This window comes from Scyliorhinus torazame, chromosome 17, assembly GCF_047496885.1.
Source record: "Scyliorhinus torazame isolate Kashiwa2021f chromosome 17, sScyTor2.1, whole genome shotgun sequence".
Lineage (NCBI taxonomy): Eukaryota > Metazoa > Chordata > Chondrichthyes > Carcharhiniformes > Scyliorhinidae > Scyliorhinus > Scyliorhinus torazame.
This window is the reverse complement of record NC_092723.1, coordinates 109,892,100-109,912,610: the sequence shown is the minus strand read 5'-3', so window position 1 is coordinate 109,912,610 and position 20,511 is coordinate 109,892,100. Positions and strand designations below refer to the sequence as shown.

Genomic DNA, 20,511 nt, shown 5'->3' with positions numbered 1-20,511 from the left:
GCGAGGTGCTGGAGCGGGACAGGGCATCCGCAATTATCAACTCCTTGCCTGGTGTGTATACTAACTCAAAATCGTACCTTTGGAGTCGAAGGAGAATGCACTGAAGCCTGGGCGTCATGTCATTCAAATCCTTATGAATGATATGGACCAAGGGCCTGTGGTCAGTCTCCACTGTGAAGGTTGGTAGACCGTAGACGTTGTCATGGAACTTTACAATGCCGGTTAGGTGGCCCAGGCACTCTTTTTCTATTTGGGCGTACCTCTGTTCAGTAGGAGTCATGGCAGTTGACGCATTAGCAACTGGAGCCCCGGACGAGGAGTCATCCCTCTGGAGGAGCACCTCACCAATGCCGTCCTGGGTTGCGTCCGTGGAGATTTTTGTTTCCCTGTCCGGGTCAAAAAACTTTAGTACCGGAGCAGTGGTGAGCTTTGCTTTGAGCTCGAGCCACTCTGCTTGATGTGTGGGTAGCTACTGGAATGCAGTGGACTTCTTCACCAGATGCCTAAGAGCCGTGGTGTGTGAGGCCAAGTTGGGAATTAATTTTCCCAAGAAGTTCACCATTCTGAGGAAGCGTAGTATCGCCTTCTTGTCTTTCGGGGTCTTCATGGCATTAATGGCCTTGACCTTGTCCGAATCTGGTCACACACCCTTCTGGGCTATCTAGTCGCCCAAGAACTTGATGGTTGACATGCCAAAGGAGCACTTGGCCTTGTTCAGCTTGAGGCCGTTTGCATGGACACGTCAAAAGACTTGATTGAGACGAGATGTGTGTTCCTCGGGGGTCGTGGACCATATGAATACATCATCTACGTAGACACGCACACCCTCAATGCCCTCCATCATTTGCTCCATTATCGTGTGGAAGATTTCAGAGGCTGAGACAATGCCAAACGGCATACGGTTATAACAGTACCTGCCAAATGGTGTGTTGAATGTGCAGAGCTTTCTGCTGGACTCATCCAGTTGTATCTGCCAGAAACTACGCGATGCATCTAGCTTCATGAAGAATTTGACGTGTGCCATCTCACTGGTCCAGCTCCCTCCAGCAATCCCTCCAGCTTCGGGATTGGGTAGTGTTCCCGCATTATGTTCTGGTTAAGATCTTTGGGATCTATGCATATCCGCAACTCTCCTGAGGGCTTCTTCATACAGACCATCGAGCTGACCCAGTCAGTCGGTTCCGTCACTTTGGAGATGATGCCCTGGTCTTGGAGCTCCTGTAGCTGTGCCTTTAAACGTTCCTTCAGAGGAGCCGGCACCCGGCGTGGTGCATGGATTACAGGCGTGGCATCAGGCCTGAGTAGGATCTTGTAGCAGTATGGCAGAGTGCCCAATCCATCAAACACATCCGGATATTGAGCAAGGATGTCATCAATGTCAGCCTGAAAATCCACATCGGAAGAAGACATGGCATGGCTGTACGAGGTTGAGTAGCTTGCATGCATGGGCACCAAGCAGGGATGCCTTAACAGGCTTGATGATTTTGAATCGCAGTGTGACATTGATGGTCTTGTTGGAGACGAATAGATGACAAGATCCTAGTGCAGTTATGGCATTGCCATTATAATCGAGGAACCGGCAGGCTGGCGGAAGAATTTTGGGTTGTTTTTTAATGCGGTCAAAATCAGCTTGAGAGATGAGATTGGCAGAAGCACCAATGTCCAACTTGAACTGGATGCTGCATTGATTTACTTGTATGACAGCGCGCCTTTCACCCGCAGAATCCACATTGAGGATAGATAGGCGTCTTGCTGAATTTGAGGAGGCATACTCACATGTCGTGATGATGCCCACACGATAGGGGGACTCCAGGCAATAGTCCTCTGGATCCGTAGTGCTACCAGGATCAGAATCCAGTAAACCTTGCTGTACACATCGAACGCGCTTGCGTTGGAATTGGGATCGCTGGCCCTTGACTAGTGGTGCAGACCTGCGCAAGGCTGCATAATGTCCAGGCTTCCGCAATTTAAACATCGCCTGCCTTTTGCAGGGCATTGCCGCTTTAAGTGGGCGGTGCCGCAGTTCGGGCATGTCATGACGTTGACGTTGTTACGTTCCAAGTGTCGTCGCACATACGCATTGCGGTCAACATATGTTCGCACCTTAGCAGTTTGGTTTACGGCCGCTTCGTTCTCCCGTTCGTGTTGCGCATGCGTGGGACCCCGGAAAAAGCGCGCAAAATGGCCGCATTCATCGATACTGAGGCGCTGCATCCGGGCGATGGCCTGTACATTCTCTGCCTCGTGGTAGGCAAGTTTTTCGTATTCAGCTGACTTGAAACTTATGAGGAAAGGTTGAGGGTGCTAGGCCTTTTCTCATTGGAACGGAGAAGGATGAGGGGCGACTTGATAGAGGTTTATAAGATGATCAGGGGAATAGATAGAGTAGACAGTCAGAGACTTTTTCCCCGGGTGGAACAAACCATTACAAGGGGACATAAATTTAAGGTGAAAGGTTGAAGATATAGGAGGGATGTCAGAGGTAGGTTCTTTACCCAGAGAGTAGTGGGGGCATGGAATGCACTGCCTGTGGAAGTAGTTGAGTCGGAAACATTAGGGACCTTCAAGCAGCTATTGGATAGGTACATGGATTACGGTAAAATGATATAGTGTAGATTTATTTGTTCTTAAGGGCAGCACGGTAGCATTGTGAATGGCGCAGTTGCTTCGCAGCTCCGGGGTCCCAGGTTCGATTCCGGCTTGGGTCGCTGTCTGTACGGAGTCTGCGCGTCCTCCCCGTGTCTGCGTGGGTTTCCTCCGGGTGCTCTGGTTTCCTCCCACAGTCCAAAGATGTGCAGGTTAGGTGGATTGGCCATGATAAATTGCCCTTAGTGTCCAAAATTGCCCTTGGTGTTGGGTGGAGGTGTTGAGTTTGGATAGGGTGCTCTTTCCAAGAGCCGGTGCAGACTCAATGGGCCGAATGGCCTCCTTCTGCACTGTAAATTCAATGATAATCTATGATTAATCTAGGACAAAGGTTCGGCACAACATCGTGGGCCGAAGGGCCTGTTCTGTGCTATATTTTCTATGTTCTATGAAACGGGAGTACTGATTTTTCGCATGCTCATGCACTATACACGTCTCGATTGCGACTGGCAGGGTCATGTGCTTAATTTTGAGGCGTTGCTCCCGCAAGGAATCGGAGTGCACCCCAAACACGATCTGATCCCTGATCATAGAATCATCGGTTGCACCATAATTGCAGGACTGCGCTAATATACGGAGATGAGTTAGAAAGGATTGGAAAGGTTCAGCCTTACCCTGAAGGCATTGCTGGAAGATATAGCGCTCAAAGGTCTCGTTTGTTTCGACTTCACAGTGACTGTCAAACTTCTCCAAAAAGGTCTTGAATTTCGTCTTGTCCTGACCATCGGTAAAATTAAACGAGTTGAAAATCTGGATGGCTTAATCCCCCGCAGTTGATAGGAGCAGCGCAATTTTTCTGGCATCGGATACATCCTCGAGGTCTGAGGCCTCAGTGTAGAGAAGGAACCTTTGTTTGAAGACCCGCCAGTTGGCGCCGAGATTGCCGGAGATCCGTAGCTGTGGAGGGGCCTGGGCCACTGGAAGGCACTAGCTGGTCGTCATGGAATCGCTTGAGGTAAACTACTTAGAGACTACTGGTACCATGTCGTGTTAATCACCCTGGGGCAACACAGACTGCAACTGGATGCAGTTGTACTTGAAAGTAGACTCCAAACTTTGATGTTAGTTCAATACGCTTTATTGAACTTGTTAAGAAGTGCACACAGTTCGCTGTGGTTTTGACACTCTACTAATCTAAGCGTGCTTAATCTCCGGCACAGGAGATTCGGCGGGGGCGGTTGGCGGGCACCACCGCGCGATTCTCCGGCCCGGAGTCCCGCCGCTAAAATGCCTGTCCCGCCGGCGTAAATTAAACCACCTACCTTACCGGCGGGACAAGGCGGCGTGGGCGGGCTCCGGGGTCCTGGGGGGGGCGCGGGGCGATCTGGCCCCGGGGGTGCCCCCACGGTGGCCTGGCCCGCGATCGGGGCCCACCGATCCATGGGCGGGCCTGTGCCGTGGGGGCACTCTTTCCCTTCCGCCTCCGCCACGGTCTCCACCATGGCGGAGGCAGAAGAGACTCCCTCCACTGCGCATACATGGGAAGCTATCAGCGGCCGCTGACGCTCCCACGCATGCGCCGCCCGGAGATGTCATTTCCGCGCCAGCTGGCGGGGCACCAAAGGCCTTTTCCGCCAGCTGGCGGGGCGGCAATTCATCCGGCGCCGACCTAGCCCCTCAAGGTTGGGGCTCGGCCCCCAAAGATGCGGAGCATTCCGCACCTTTGGGGCGGCGCGATGCTCGTCTGATTTGCGCCGTTTTGGGCGCCAGTCGGCAGACATCGCGCCGTTTCCGGAGAATTTCGCCCCGGATATTCACTGAAACAGAGTCAATCTTAGCAATAGGCACATGCCCTGGTTTAATTATAAATATCTACCAACAACCTCAAAATAAAGATCCCCCGCCCCTGCCTGTCTACGGAGAATGATTTATTGAAGAATCATTTGAAAGGTGGTTCATGTGTATTTTGTGTGGCTGTTCTACTGAGAATCAATTTGTGTCATCTTTTGTTTGCCAGTTCAGCCAAGCAGCAATCTGTGAGTGTGTGATACATTTCCCTAATACTATCCCCAATGCTATCGGCCCTACACGTATATTGTGCTGCACCTGGTTTTTAAGGACAGGCATTGCGTTTCCAGACCAGGGGCGGGATTCTCCGCAATTGGCGCGATGTCAGCCAACCGGCGCCAAAAATGGCACGAATCAGTCCAGAGACCATGGCGAAGGCGGAAGGAAAAGAGTGCCCCCACGGCACAGGCCCGCCCGCGGATCGATGGGCCCCGATCGCACCTTGTCCCGCCGGTAAGAGAGATGGTTTGATTCTCGCCAGCGGGACAGGCATTCCAGTAGCGGGACTTCGGCCCATCGCGGGCAGGAGAATCGCTGGGGGGGGGGCCCGCCAAACGGCGCGGCGCGATTCCCACCCCCGCCGAATATCCGGTACCAGAGAATTCGGAAACCGGCGGGGGCGGGATTCACGCCAGCCCCCGGCGGGTCGGAGAATCTCGCCCCAGGTTTTTTTTTAAATGCGATTCCATCTAATCGGTGGCCTCAGCTACTGCTTCCCACCATCAATCTGCGCTGTTCCCACCCCTTTCCATACAATAACGCAGAAATAGAGGCAAAAAGAAACATCTGGCTTGAAAGACAAAACAACAATATCACTCAGTGCAAAGAGTGGATGCCACAGTTTAACTTTATCCTCAGCTTTGACACCACAACAAGTTAACAAGAGATAGCCGTTGTAATAACGTGCATGGAACACGCAGGGCTGGGTTGATTGTTTTCCTCCTGTGGTTGGAGGAGTATGAACTCCCTCGCTAACTACGGGGCTATTACCATGTGTATATAATAATAATCTTTATTGTCACAAGTAGGCTTACATTAACACTGCAATGAAGTTACTGTGAAAAGCCCCCAGTCGCCACATTCCGACGCAGATTCAGGTACACGGAGGGAGAATTCAGAATGTCCAAATTACCTAACAGCATGTCATTCGGGATTTGTGGGAGGAAACCGGAGCACCCTGAGGAAACTCACGCAGACACGAGGAGAACGTGCAGACTCCGCACAGTGACCAAAGCCAGGAATCGAACCTGGGACCCTGGTGCTGTAAATCAACAGTGCTAACCACTGTGCTACCGTGCTAAGGTCGACCAGATAGGAACCGACTTACAGAGAGAGAGGACCTGGTGAAACCTAACTGGGGCCCTATGTAAAAAGCATGTATTATAATAAACATCTTCCTATTGTTATTGGTCTGAGTCCTTTCACCTGCCATAAGCCCTCTTGAGGAGGAAGGGGAACTCCATGGGTCTAAACCCGCTCCGAGCTACAAATGATGCTCCAACAATTTAGGGTTTAAAGTTACCGGCAAAAGAAATAGAGCATTTGAAAAGAACAATAAACACAGGGTGGGTTGCTGAGATTGGGAACACGCTGCCTAAAAGGATGGCGGGAGCAGATTCAATAGTAACTTTCAAAAGAGAATCGGATCGTTACTTGAAGAGAAAGAATTTGCAGGACATCTGAGCAGAGCTGGGGAATCAGATAGTTGATAAGAAGCTAGCAGCAATACGATGGTGCGAATACCCTTCTTCTGTGATTTATGATTTTAGGAATGCTCGGCTCAACTGATTGCATAGCTGACAGCAACACGCAATATTCGCACTATATGTAATGATGCTTCAGAATGGTCACCTATTTGATAGGCTGTTCATGGTGTGATATCCAATCTCTGAACCAGTCAGCTAACTGGTGCGGAGAACCATCCTGTAAAGCCAAGATGGCAAGTTTCTAATCTATTTGCCATTCCAGCTTACGTTTCACTATTTTACAACTTATAGTGCCACATAAACGCACAGCCCCTGGTGCAACTTCTATTCCCCATTTTACAGTAGCTACCTCAGATTTTATATAAAATTGTAGATGCTGGAAAGACTCAGCAGGTCTTGGAGCATTTAGGGAGAGAGAAACAGAGTTAACGTTTCGAATCGTATTGACTATTCAGAGTTTTATATATCAAATTGCACAATCTCTGAATCGCTTGTCCCAGTAAGAAACAGCCTCAAACCACTTTTTAAAAATTTAGAGTACCCAATTATTTTTTTCCAATTAAGGGGAAATTTAGCGTGGCCAATCCATCTACCCTGCACATCTTTTTCTGATGTGGGGGTGAGACCCAAGCAAACACGGAGAGAATGTGCAAACTGCACACAGTAACCTGGGACTGGGATGGAACTCAGGTCCACGGCACCATGAGGCAGCTGTACTAACCACTGTGCCACCGTGCTGCCCCAGTCCCAAACCATTTTGGAAATTTTCTAAAACATGGGCAGGATTCTCCTGACCCTCAGCCGCGTGTTTCTCAGTGGCGCGCTGTCCGCTGACGGTGGGATCTTCTCTTCCTGCCGCTTGTCAATGGGATTTCCCATTGAAGTCACCCCACGCCGCTGGGAAATCCATGGGCGGGGGTGCGCTGCCAGCAGGAAAAAAGAATCCCAACGGCCAGAGAATTCCAGCCCATACCAGTAAGATATTAACATCCTGAGGGTCGGTGGGATTTTGTTTAACCTGGTAAAGCAACCCTGCCATGCAATCTTCAGCCAGCCTCCTTGAACTTCCCCCTCTCCTCCCAGTGGCAGTGAAGGAACAGCAATATAGTTCCAAGTGAGGGGCTGGGATTCTCCTTTGCGAGTCCACCCCGGTACCTTAGAACCTTAGTTAGGCCACACTTGGAGTATAGTGTTCAATTCTGGTCACCACACTACCAGAAGGATGTGGAGGCTTTTCAGAGGGTGCAGAAGAGATTTACTAGGAGGTTGCCTGGTATGGAGGGCATTAGCTATGAGGAGCGGTTGAATAAACTCGTTTTTTTCTCACTTGAACAACGAAGGTTGAGGGGCGACCTGATAGAGGTCTACAAAATTATGAGGGGCATAGACAGAGTGGACAGTCAGAAGCTTTTTCCCAGGGTAGAACATAGAACATAGAATGATACAGCGCAGTACAGGCCCTTCGGCCCACGATGTTGCACCGAAACAAAAGCCATCTAACCTACACTATGCCATTATCATCCATATGTTTATCCAGTAAACTTTTAAATGTAGAGGGGTCAATTACTAGGGGGCATAGGTTTATGGTGCGAGGGGCAAGGTTTAGAGGAGATGTACGAGGCAAGTTTTTTACACAGAGGGTAGTGGGTGCCTGGAACTCGCTGCCGGAGAAGGTGGTGGAAGCAGGGACGATAGTGACATTTAAGGGGCATCTTGACAAATACCTGAATAGGATGGGAATAGAGGGATACGGACCCAGGAAGTGTAGAAGAATTTAGTTTAGACGGGCAGCATGGTCGGCACAGGCTTGGAGGGCCGAAGGGCCTGGTCCTGTGCTGTACTTTTCTTTGTTCTTTGTTCTTTGTACTGCTGCTAGCAAGGAGGGGGAACTTAGCACTCAGCCAAATCTCCCATTCACTGAAGCGGGACTGGAGAATCACACTGCCATGAACGGACGGAGAATCCCGCCCTGGATGATGTGTGGCTCGATGGGGAATTTACTGGTGTTCCCATGCATCTGCTGCCCTTGTCTTTAATCTAGATGATAGAGGTGGCGGATTTGGAAGGTGCTGTCGAAGAGCCTTAGTGAATTGCTGCAATGCACCTTGTGGATGGTACACACTGCTGCCACTGTGCATCGGTGGTGGAGGGAGTGAATGTTTAAGGTGGTGGAAGGGGTGCCAATCAAGCGAATTACATTGTCCTCGATAGTGTCGAGCTTCTTGAGTGTTAGAGCTCCACTCATTCAGGCAAATGCAGAGAATTCCATCACACTCCTGACTTGTGGCTTGTAGATAACAGACAGGGTTTGGGGAGTCAGGAAGTGAGTTACACACCACAGGATTCCCAGCCTCTGACCTGCTCTTGTAGCCACAGTATTTTTATGGCTATTCCAGTAGAGTTTCTGATCAATGATAATCCCCATGATGTTGATAGTGGGATTTTCAGCTATGGAGATGTCATTGACTATCAGGGGAGATGGTTAGATTCTCTCCTGTTTGAGATGGTCATTGCCTGAAACTTGTGTGGCACGAATGCAAAGAATTTACTAAAATTAATCAGAAAACGACATAAGCAGCCCACTTTTAATAATAATAATGTGGTACTTTATTTAGTATGTGGATTTATGTCTATAGTAAGGCTTACACTACATTTGGGTAATGCAAATAATAACCTCTTAAAAGGAACAGGATAAAATGTTGGTGTTATTATTGGAAAATCTGGGCCTAAAAGTCTTCTTACAAGGGTTGCACTTCCTTCCTGTATAATTTTCCCTATCACACCAATTCTGTCTTGAAGATCGCTTTTTTGTTGAGTTTATTTTAAGTTCCGACCCAGTACTGCAACCTATGTCTCACCAGCCAAGGATGGCATCATTTGATTCCATAAACTTAGCAGGGACTTTATGATTCCCTCCCATTTGGCTTATTCTCAGTCTGGTTTTCTCACCTGCCTTCTCAAGCCTGTTTAATACCCCCTCCTCCTACTCAATTACAGATTTCAAAGTAATCAGGTAGTTTTTAAACTCCTTCTACCCATACTACTTGATGTTTTTAAACATGATCCAATTGATCGCCTCAAACAAAAAAATCAATGAATGAAAATGATACCCAATGTGAAAATAAATACAGCCATGGGCTTGCCCTGCTGCCCACTTTGCGTATTAAACAAATGAATGGTTATGCTGCAGGCATTAACTGATTTATCAGCCCTGGGAGATTTAATTTATGGGCTAGTTGCCTGGATTCCCCACATAGAACCTTTTACTCTGTAAATCTAGAATTAAATGAGATCCCAACCATGTGAAAATAATTAATCAATTGAGTCCAATCGACCCAGTCGTGCATAAAATGAAATAAATAAACGGTACTGCCAGCATACATCAATTGATTTATCAACCCTTGCCGATTTAATATATCTGCTAACTGCAAAGTTCTCCACACAATGTAAACCGACAGGCAATTAATTAATTAAAGACATTGAGGGCGCCTGACCCGGTGACTAAATGTAAAGAAATAATTTTGCCTCGTTAAATTTGCACATTTTTTCTGTTTACTCATTTGCCCCTCAAGTTCCTGCTCAGTTTTCTTTCTGAAAATCTGTCCATTCAGGAGATAAATTCTTCGCCGGCGGGATTCTCAATTCCGCTGGCAGCGCACCCCCACTTGCCGGTTTCCTGGCGGCGTGGGGTGGCCACAATGGGAAATCCCATTTGCTGGCGGCAGGAACGGAAAATCCAGCTGCCGGCGACAGCGCCACCAAGGAAAACACGCCTGGGGAGGCAGAAAATTCACCCCTTTATTTCCTCCTTGAGCTGTGTTACCTATTCCTTTCTGCAATTTTTTCATTCCCCTTTCCATGCTGTCTTCCATTTTCTATTCCTGGTTTCTATTTTTCAATGCTCGATTCTCTTGAACACTTTCTTCCCCCAGCTAACAGCCTAGCTCTATATCGATTTCCACAGCCCTTGCTTCTCACTCCTCCAAATTCCCCCATCATCAAACCATCATTTCATACATTCCATGTCTACTCACTACTTCGCCCCCTCCAACCACCAACAATCATCCAGAAATCCTCAATGCTTTTCTTCCCAATACTTATGGCCCCCACAATGCCTCACTTTTCCACTCCTTCAGTTACTCGCCCAGCTCTCACAAATCATTGCAAACGAAAATCATCAAATCATAAACATGACACAGGAGGGCATTCAGCCCACCACACATGTGCTGGCTTCTTTGGCAGAGTTATTCCATTAGTCCCAAGGCTCTTTCCCATTTCCCTGTAAATATTTTTCCCCTCCGGAATGCTCAATTCCCTGAGGAAAGTTACTAATGAATCTGCTTCTCCGACCTTTATGTGTGTCCCAAATCACAAGACGCCCCCACGTGTGTGTAAAAATAAATCCTCAAGCTGCTTTTGATTTCTTTTGTCAATCGTCTTAAATCTGTGCCCTCTGGTTACCAACCCTCTGGCCGATAGAAACAGTCTGCCCTTACTTATTCTGCAAATGAGGTACTCCCGCACATCACAGCAACTAATCCTGCAGTTGGTTATGAAGCATCATATCCTTTACTCCTTATGTGAGGGTAGAAGCACAGTGGAGTTCCCTCTACCTTTCTCTCAAAAATGCACTCTAATTCTGCCCTCCCCCACCATGATACTCCAGGGCATTTCAATTCAATGCATAGAGCCAGTCACCCTTTTGTCTTCAAATGACTTTTAGCCAATTCAGTCCTGCACCAAATTATTAGGGTTTTCTTTTTACTGTGGATTACTGCCTAGTTGGAATTGGCCAGAGATCAACCAAAGCTGTTTAATAAATACTACAGCTGGCAAATAAGGAAGATTTCTATCCTACCAATCTGGCCTTCATTTAAACCCAGGTCCCCGGGGTAAAAATGATGCAAGAAGTTAGATTCCACACGCATTCCCCCTAACCCCACCCCCTGCAAACTATGGGACCTGAACTTTTATTCAGTGCCTACAGAGAGGATAAAAGTTTCCTTTTCCTCCTAGATAACTCCATTTAATCATATTTGTTTTGCATTTCGGTTAAGCACATGTGCGGAACACATGTCTTTTTGACATGTTTGTGACGTGCGACAATGTTCTGCTGCAGCCAGGAAAAGGAAAATGTCAAGAGGTGCCCAATATTGAGAAAAGATGCCTAGTTACATGATGCAATCCACATTATCACTTTCCAAAATAAGCCCGTCAACTGAATGGGATGGAACATTGCCCTTCAAGGCCTCACAACAGAGTATTATTCAAAATGTGCGTCAATTGTACCCATGGAACAGTTTAAGTAGAAAAATATTCCAGTAATGATTGGAGCGGTCATATGACTACAACAGTCTAGTCTTATTGGATGTTCTGACTGGAGACCCATTCTTATAGAAAGATTGACTGGGATTTTATATATATATATATTTTTTTTTAAACTGTACATTTTATAAATCAGACCACAAGAATTTTTAAATGGCGTAAGAGCCCAAGAATAAGCGGTCTAGCTTTTGAGGATTACACTCTATTTGGCGAAGAATGATGGCCGGTATTCTCCGGTCGTTGGTATTCACTTTTCCCACTGGAAGTGCACCCCCGCCAATGGGCTTCCATGTGGCGTGGGGTGGTTTCAATGGAAAATCCCATTGACAAATGGTGGGAGGATAGAATCTCGCCCCAGCGAATGCGCGGCTGGGGGACCGGAGAATCCAGCCCGATGTATTTTATATGCATCGGCTGCAGTTCAGTTGCAAATGCTCTTACCTTTCAGTAAGAATGTTGTGAGACCCGTGTATAAATCAAGGTAACTTTCTGTGTGGAAATGAGGAGAGTGCCGCTCTGTCGGAGGTGCCGGCTTTCAGCTGAGACATTAAACTGCCTTTGCAAGTGAACAGAAATGATCCCATTGCCACTACTTTGATATGAGTAAGGGGGTTTTAGCCCAGTAGCCTAGTCAACAATTTATCCCTCATTCAACATCACAAAAAATAGATTATTTGGTCATTATCACATTTGTACAGCTTGTTTGCTGCTTTTCCTACATTTGAAATATGACTAGACTGAAGACCATAAGACCATGAGAAATAGAAAGTGTAGGGCTCATGTCTGTAACTTAAGGCCGGGACCCCATTGCAGCTTTGAGGGAGTGCTGCATTGTCAGGGTGCTGTTTTTCAGCTGAGCTACCGAGGTGGATTTAAAAGATCTCATGGCAATACTTGGAAGAAGAGCAGGGGGCATCTACCCCCCCCCCTCCCCCTAACCACCCCCAACCCACCTGCAGTGTCCTGGCCACCATGTAGGTCTCAGCCATCATCACCAGAGAACAGATTATCTAGTCATTGTTTTACTTTGTTGTTTCTAAGAGCTTGCTGTGTGAAAATTGACTGCCACATTTCCTGCAACAGTGAGTGCACTTTACTGAAGGAGCCAGTGGTGAAGTGGCATTATCACTCGGCTAATAATCAGGAGGCCCTAATAATCAGGAGGCCCAATGCTCTGAGGACTCAGGTTTAAATCCCACAATAGATGGTGGAAATTGAATAAAAATCTTGATTTAAAAGTCTAATTATGAGCATGGTGATTGTTGTTAAAAACTCTTCTGGTTTCTGGTTCACTCATACCCTTTAGACTCCAGGTCCACAGCAATTGACTCTTAAATGGCCTGGCAAGCCGCCACCCAGGATGAGCATTAAATAATAATAACCTTTTATTGTCACAAGCATGAAGTTACTGTGAAAAGCCCCTAGTAGCCACATTCTGGTGCCTGTTCAGGTAAGCTGGTACAGGAATTGAACCCGCGCTGCTAGCCTTGTTCTGCATCACAAACTAGCTGTCTAGCTCACTGAGCTAAACCAGCCCTAATGCTGTCAGCAGCAGTGCCTACATCCCATGACTGAATTTTTATAAACTCCTCCATTGATACCATTGTGCTTTGAGATGTCTGGTGCTCATTGGAGGGCACTAAAAAATACACCAGCCTTTCATTCTCCAAAGTTCCGAACGATAAGAGATTTTACTTTGCCACTCTTGCTCGGTTACTTCCATCAAATAGCCCAACAGATGACAGGCAGGGGACTGAATTACCCAATGCTTAGAAACTCCTGCTAAACAGCCTATTGACAGGTAGTGGTAATAAATGCCAATGTTAACAAGTGAGGCTGCACTACCACAAACGTAATGCATTTCATCAGCCCTGACTTTAAGCTTCAGAGCTACATTTCACTCAATCTATACTGCAACCCTGGAGAAATAACTACACGGTTATCATTAGTCCCATCAATCTATCAATAATGTGACTATTTAAATCTATAATAAGCCTTGAAGAAAGCTCTCCATTAAGAGAAATTGCCTCATAAATTCTAACATCGGTTTCTCAATATTGTATTATAACCAAAAGAAAATCGATTTTCTTCGAAGACTCATTCAAGTCGACATAACCATTAAAGATATAAATTCATTTAATTTTTGCATTTCAACATCAGTTACCTGCCCTCCTTTTGGCTGTGTTCTACTTCATCACTTTTATTTAAAAAGGAAAGACGGAGATGTGGCCAACTGTTCTTAATGTAACATTGTCCCCTTCAAATTATTGGACTTACAAGCGTTAATTCCCACATTATACTGCTCAATTCAAATTTCATTTTTTATCAGTTGACATAATCAGATTGCCTATATTTCGCCCATTATTTTGTATAAAAAAGCTTTACCAAATAAATGCACATTTTGCAACCTCGAATGAATAAAGCCCAACTCTTTAAAGTGAGAAATCCAATCAATCAACCACATAACTAATACCTTTTGCTTATACCCTCAAGTCTTTTATCTGCCACTTTCCAACATCACAGTGACCAAAGCAGCTCCAGTTCATTGTCCAATTTAACTGTGAGTGACCCTCAACTTGCAGCCATACCTGAAATCATTAAAATCACGAGCAAGCACTCACGTCAGCTCTCACGTTAATGCACCAGGGGGTTCTGGTGAGCAGATTATTTGAAAAGTCGTACAAGATTCTGGAGCTGCATGGTTCAATCTGTGTCCTTGCTGACCCATTACCAGAATAAATCCACCCAAGCGTCTTTTTCTTAAAATTGTACCAGAATACCAAGGGTCAGGATTGTCCTGCTAACATTTAGCTCGTTGTAAGAAAATAAGCGTAATTTCAGGTTAATTGCATGTTGAATCATTATGCTGAGTTCTGACAATTAAGGGGGGGGGTTGGATTTGCACACATTTAAGGCAGGCTTTCATTCTCTTTTGCTCCTTCCTCTGAATTCAGTGAATTATGCTGGCATTAATTCTCCGCCGATGCTGTCAGCCCTCCTTGTCTCTCTCTCTCTCTCTTTCTCTCTGTCAAACAGCAATTCTTCATGCGTAAGCTGGTAAACTGACCCTGGCAATCATCAGAGCTGCACTCAACCTTGTGTTCATGCCATGTAACTACACGTGCACTTTCCAGCAGGGGTCACTGTGTAACATTCAGGAGGAACAACACTGGCTCATTTTTTTCTATATATATATATATCTTGCCTGCTTCACAGTGCTGAGTTGAAGGCAGTGGCCTCAGCATCCTCTCAGTTCAGGAAAGATTAAGCGTATAAAATAGAACCTTCGCCATCTGAATCTTTGGTTCTTTTGATGTAACCCCCCTCACCCCTTCCCCCCTCCCGAATACCAAGCTTGGCACCTGGCCGTTCCTTTAGCAGCTCCTCAAATGTGCAGTTTTAAAAAAGGGATCATTTTTCTCACAGGGTGATCAGCTCCCCAGTCTAATTCCAGTGCTGCTCTTTGACTGACCACTAGGGGGTGCACAGAAGCAGAATGGTGACATCTCAATTTTTCCTCCTTCCCTCTCCACAAGGATTCAAGCACCTCCATCCTCCACTCGGGGCTTGGCATTGATGTCTCCTACAAACTGCTCTGTTCTCAACAGCTTAGAACATGGCAGGGGGGAGCCTTTTTTTTTTGTTTTGCATCATGGACACAAACAAAATGTGAAACAGATTGGTGTTTACAACCAAAATCAAATCATTTACATAAAAATGTACATATAATGGACAGACACTGATTACAGGGGGCCTCCCTTACCAGACACGGTAAGTAAGTAGCTATTCAGCACTTCTAAACATGCGAGAGCATCCTACACATTGCACCGCTGAAGGAAAAGGAAGGCCTTTCAGTAAACATGATCTATTTGATTAATATCTAATCCTTACTGACTTGTGCCAGGGATCACATTGCAAACTTCACCCCTAAAGCCTACCTTCAATAACACAAGAGCCATTTGTGTTGAACTATATTGATATGAAATGTCACTAATTAGAATTCTAGTAAGAACGCATTGACATTTAATTCAAACGCCCTGAAAGTAATTGTTATGAATGTGGTAGTGCCAAAGCTGTTCAGGTGCATTTGCGTCAGTGCCCGGGTGTTGAATGGCTAATACTGCGTTATAACAAATTCAATTATGTCAAAAGTTCACCTGACAATTCTTCATTCTGCCTGGAAAGATTCATCTACCTGTAGAACTGTGGCCTGGGTGCAAATGGTGAGGAGGGAAATCGTCACTGAAGACACTGATTGATGTGTACAAAACTCTGAGGGCCATAGGTAGGAAGAAACTTTTCCCCTTAGTAGAGGGTTCAATAACCAGGGGGCATAGATTTAAAATAAGGGGCAGGCGATTTAGAGGGGATTTGAGGAAGAACTTTTCACCCAGAGGGTGGTGGAATCTTGAACTCATTTCCTTGAAAGGATGGTAGAGGCGGGAACCACCCAACATCTTAAATGTTGTGAACATTTAAGAAGCATTTTAGATGAGCACTTGAAACGCCGTAGCTTACAAGGCTGGAAAATGGGGTTACAATAGATAGGTGCTTGATGGCCAGCACAGACATGATGGGCTGAAGGGCCTCTTTCTGTGCTGTAAAGTTCTATGATTATGTCAGCTTTTGCATTACTGACAAAGATGCTGAAAATTCAACATGCTTAATTTGTTAAAGGAAAAACTGCATTAAAATAGAGACAAGTTTGCTGGAATTGCCAGGACACATTTTCATGATATGAGGAGTGATTGCCCTCTGATAGGCATGCCCTGAATAAGCTTTCAAACAACATAGCTTCATAATAAAACAGCACCCACACCATTCATTATAACAGGCGGGTTTTGCACAGTAACACAAAAGGAACGGGAAAATGTATCTGTTTACTTGTGATTCAATGAGCAGTCCCTAGATGGTCACTTCTTAATACCATTAATTAATTCCAAATTCCGGGAAAAACAACCCGGTTGTCTGGTTTTCACAACCTCCCTCCCAATAGTTTTTTTCAAATCTTTCCCTGTGCAATAATCCCCTATTTCGCCATATGTATGTGGAAGATTGGTTTTCCGTTACCGATCTGAAAGAAAACTAATTGCAGGTGACACTGAGAAGGAGGAAAGCAGATCAAATCAATTTTCTATTGGACTTCAGCTCGTCTGCAGCACCAACTTTTACCTCACTACACAGCAGGGGACTTTAAGGGTAGTACATCCCTATTGCACACCTACCCACAAAATCCGATTAGAAGATGACACAGATCATTTAAAGCAGAATAAAGAAAAAACATGTATGTGGATAGAGACACATCTTTATCAACATAAGGACAGACATAAATCCACACTACGGACATTTTACAACCACTCCTTCTAACACTCCGTTTTTCACGTTCATAATCATGAGGAATAAAGGGAAAATTGTGACTGCAATCAAATAGGAATGTCACTGGTCAGAACACATTTGCTAAGTGATTGGTATCTCAGGAACTCAACAGTAATCATTTTGTATGGACATGAAAAGGTTAGGCTATAAAATATAATACCCAGACTTTCTCTTTTACATCAAAATGCCAGTGATTAGAAAGATCACCTTCTCTTTGGCTTGTATTAACCCTTCAGGCAATTCATTCCCTTTGTCACTTGGAGACTGTAGTTCTGGCATTTTGACGGTGGGTAATGAGAAGAGTTTTCTGCATTTTCCAAAAAGAAGTGGATTTTATTGGAACTCATATCACAATGATGAGGAGCCCCATGGATTCGGGAGACTGACTTCAAGGTTGCAACTCGAGTTCTGGTGATGGTTACAAAGCAGTTGAGCTTATTTTGAAGTTTGTGATTCCAGCTGAACTTCTCAATGAGATTGCTACCTTGCAGTCCTTCCAAAATATAACCTTACTTTCTGCATAGCACACAGATTTGTAGCACTCTGACTGTCCAACCCTGACTTTTGCAGACGAGGTGATGCCATCTGTGCTCCAAGAATTAGAAACTTCTTTTAACATTTAAAATTAATTCATGTGACAGCTGACCTTTACTGTAAATACCCTCCGACATACAATACCATCACGTCCAATGTTTTTAAAAAATAAATTTAGAGCACCCAATTCTTTTTTTTCTAATTAAGGGACAATTTAGCGTGGCCAATTCACCTATCCTGCACATCTTTGGGTTGTGAGGGTGAGACTCACGCAGACACGGGGGGATGTGCAAACTCCACGTGGACAGTGACCCGGGGCCAGGATCGAACCTGGGTCCTCAGCGCCATGAGGCAGCATTGCTAACCACTGCGCCACCGTGCCGCCCACCATCACCTCCAATGCGACACAGCTTGCTGTGCTACTTTCATCAATACAGAACTCATTCTGAAACATCTCGTCGAACACAGACACAAATCTTGTTCGAACACAGTTTCCTATTGCCACAAAACTAGCATTGTATAGAGTCGACTATAGAAACCAGAATGGCAACAATCAAGCCTCCAGCAGCATTGTCAACTACTGTTCCGACTATGAATAATATAAGGATCTGATATTATTTTGTTGTTGCCCTCAACGCTCTGACACATTTTCCATACTCTCAGCTACATTCTGATGACTTTCACTAGTGGAGTTTGGCTGCGCCTACTGCCTTATCTATACATTGCATCGAACGAGAGATTTTTTTTTCAGTTAATGATTATAACAGCATGATAACTTTCAGGATTGATCCATACTCAGATCCCAAATAATCATCACCTGTGTGTCACGTGTGCTATGCCCCCTTAAATATAAGCTTCATGGATTCTCAACTACCTTGTTCATCAATATCCCAGGATTTGGTGAAGGAAGCTATTCCTTAAAAGTGAGAACTTTTTATAAATCCACGATAAAGTAAAACATTTTAGACATCCTCGTAATTGTTGAAGCAGGAAATTCAGGCAGTTGGACAGATTGATGTGATCGATTTAATGCATTTTACACAGAAATATAAGATTTAATGCTCTTTTTTCAAAATATAATTGTGAGAATCAAGACATTCTCCCTGATGAATTTTATAGATAAGTCATGGAGTATGAAACTAACAGAGTGGTATTTTGAGGTTTGAATATAATGCTGTAGCTGTCCTGGCCCTGAACGTCCCTGATAGATTGATCTTACTTTTAGTTGAAATAGATCCAATAGCTAATGCGTAGATGTGCCTCTCGGAATATGAATGGTGAGGCTTGTCTAGTTATCTAGGTGGGTGAATCAGTAAATAATACTATTTAACATCAAACGGATGTGCATGATTGTAATAAGACTGCCCCAGAGCTAGAGCCACTCTGCAATGTCACTGCCCAGCGGAATAAACATTTCATACTTCAGAACTCTTGAAAGGTTGCGGCAGATTAACTTCAGAGATGCCTGGGTCCCTGTTTAAATTAAAGCCGGATTGCAGCGCGAAGTTTTACTGCGACATATTTTCCTCATTTTTAAAGATGAACTGTCCACATGTGTGCTAGCATTATACGAAGCAGAACATCTCAAAGGAACATATTGCCCCTATGCACTTTCCAAAAGCAAGCTTAAAACACATCCACAGACACCCGCCCCCCCCCCCCCCCAGCAGTTAGAATGCAAGTTCCGGTGTGTTGTAGAAAAGGTTTATTCAGGCAGATAGATAATAAAATCGACCAGAAAAAGCAGAACTTCCTCTGCTCCCAGATAGGAAATATATCCCAGTGTAAACCGAACGGCAAATAATCCCCCCTGAGGTGGGAACGATTTGCTTGTGGACAGGGCGATCTGAGCGAGCAGGATTGCTGCGATTGAGCAAAAAAAATGAATATTTGATATTCCATTATTAAATTAGGTCAATTAGCCTCATCTTTAAATGAGAGCAAGGTTGAGCTGGCGAATACTATTGCAAATTAAAGTTTGCAAGGGTTAATCACATTGTGTGTGAGCTCCAGAGGGGGGTTAGGGGGTGACTCTCGGTGGGAATAGGGTGCATGTTGAAAGTTGAGTACCTGTACCAGTCCAGTCCCCTCTCGTAGTTCCTGTCGAAGAAATGCGGCTCAGAGCCCACGGCTCTCACATCGGGATGGACCCGGAGGAACTCCAGCAGAGCCCTGGTGCCCCCTTTCTTCACCCCGATGATGACGGCTTGGGGGAACTTTTTACTCCCGAAATTGTTGAAGACAGAGATATTCCAGCCCGCCGCCGCCGCCTGTTCCTGGGCAGTGGGGTCCGGAGGGAGCCCGGCTTCAGAGCCCTGCTGGTGTCTCCCCGGCCCCTCCCGCAGCTCAGGCTGGGCTGCAGGGCTGCGGCGCTGGGGGGACACGGGGATGGGGCTCGGCATGGTCTCGCAGTAGCCCGTCAGACAGTAGACAAAATAGGTGAGGACTATGATCATGATAAGGAGGAGCGGCGCCTTGGTCTGGACCTTCAGAAAGCCTAGGTGAATGAAGCAGCTACAACATCCCATTAGTCGACTTCCAGCTCAGAGAAACGGGGCCAAACTTTGGAAACATGCTTTTAGAATTCGTTTCCTAAAAAAATGCTGTCCGTCCTTTATAATTGTTTATGTATATATGGAAAAAGAAACAGCCTTCAGAGCTTGTTTTCAGGACCCAGTCAGGAGGGCTGGGACTTTTCCATACGGTTATCAGCTCTCTCTTTCTCTTTCCCTCCATTTATATTTCCAAGGGGACGTGGAGAGGTTTTGATTTAATACCCCCCATCTCTCTCTCTCTGTCTCTGTCTCCTCCAAGCTCCGGATTTCGCCTCTCGGTTTACAATCTGCCCGATTCCAACATGATGATCATTTTTAACTCGGTCTAACTTCACCAGACATGGATCCTCCCCCTCAGCCCGGCTATTGGGTGGCAGTTAAATAGCCTGGAAATATATTCAAATCTCTCCCAAAAAGCGACTCTGGCACCTGCTTAAACCAAAGAGATATCCCCAGCACAACATATGGACAATGGCAATTGCATAGCCGGCAGTCACACGCTGAATAAATGACACATTCAATTTGCATTTATTTATTTTTTTAAATCCACAATCTCACTTTTTCTATCAGCGTCTCCATGC

At 45.6% G+C, this 20,511-nt stretch overlaps 1 protein-coding gene across 1 annotated transcript in view; it reads right to left on the bottom strand.

Moving 5' to 3' along the window:
• Window positions 1–20,294, bottom strand: part of LOC140394064 (heparan sulfate glucosamine 3-O-sulfotransferase 6-like) — a 279,828-nt gene extending 259,534 nt beyond the window's left edge. Inside the window, exon 1 of the mRNA XM_072480871.1 lies at window positions 19,446–20,294. Within this exon, the coding sequence (XP_072336972.1) occupies window positions 19,446–19,903 (458 nt within the window). The 5' untranslated portion in view covers window positions 19,904–20,294. The remainder of the gene's footprint in view (window positions 1–19,445) is intronic.
• Between the last annotated feature and the right edge of the window lie 217 nt (window positions 20,295–20,511).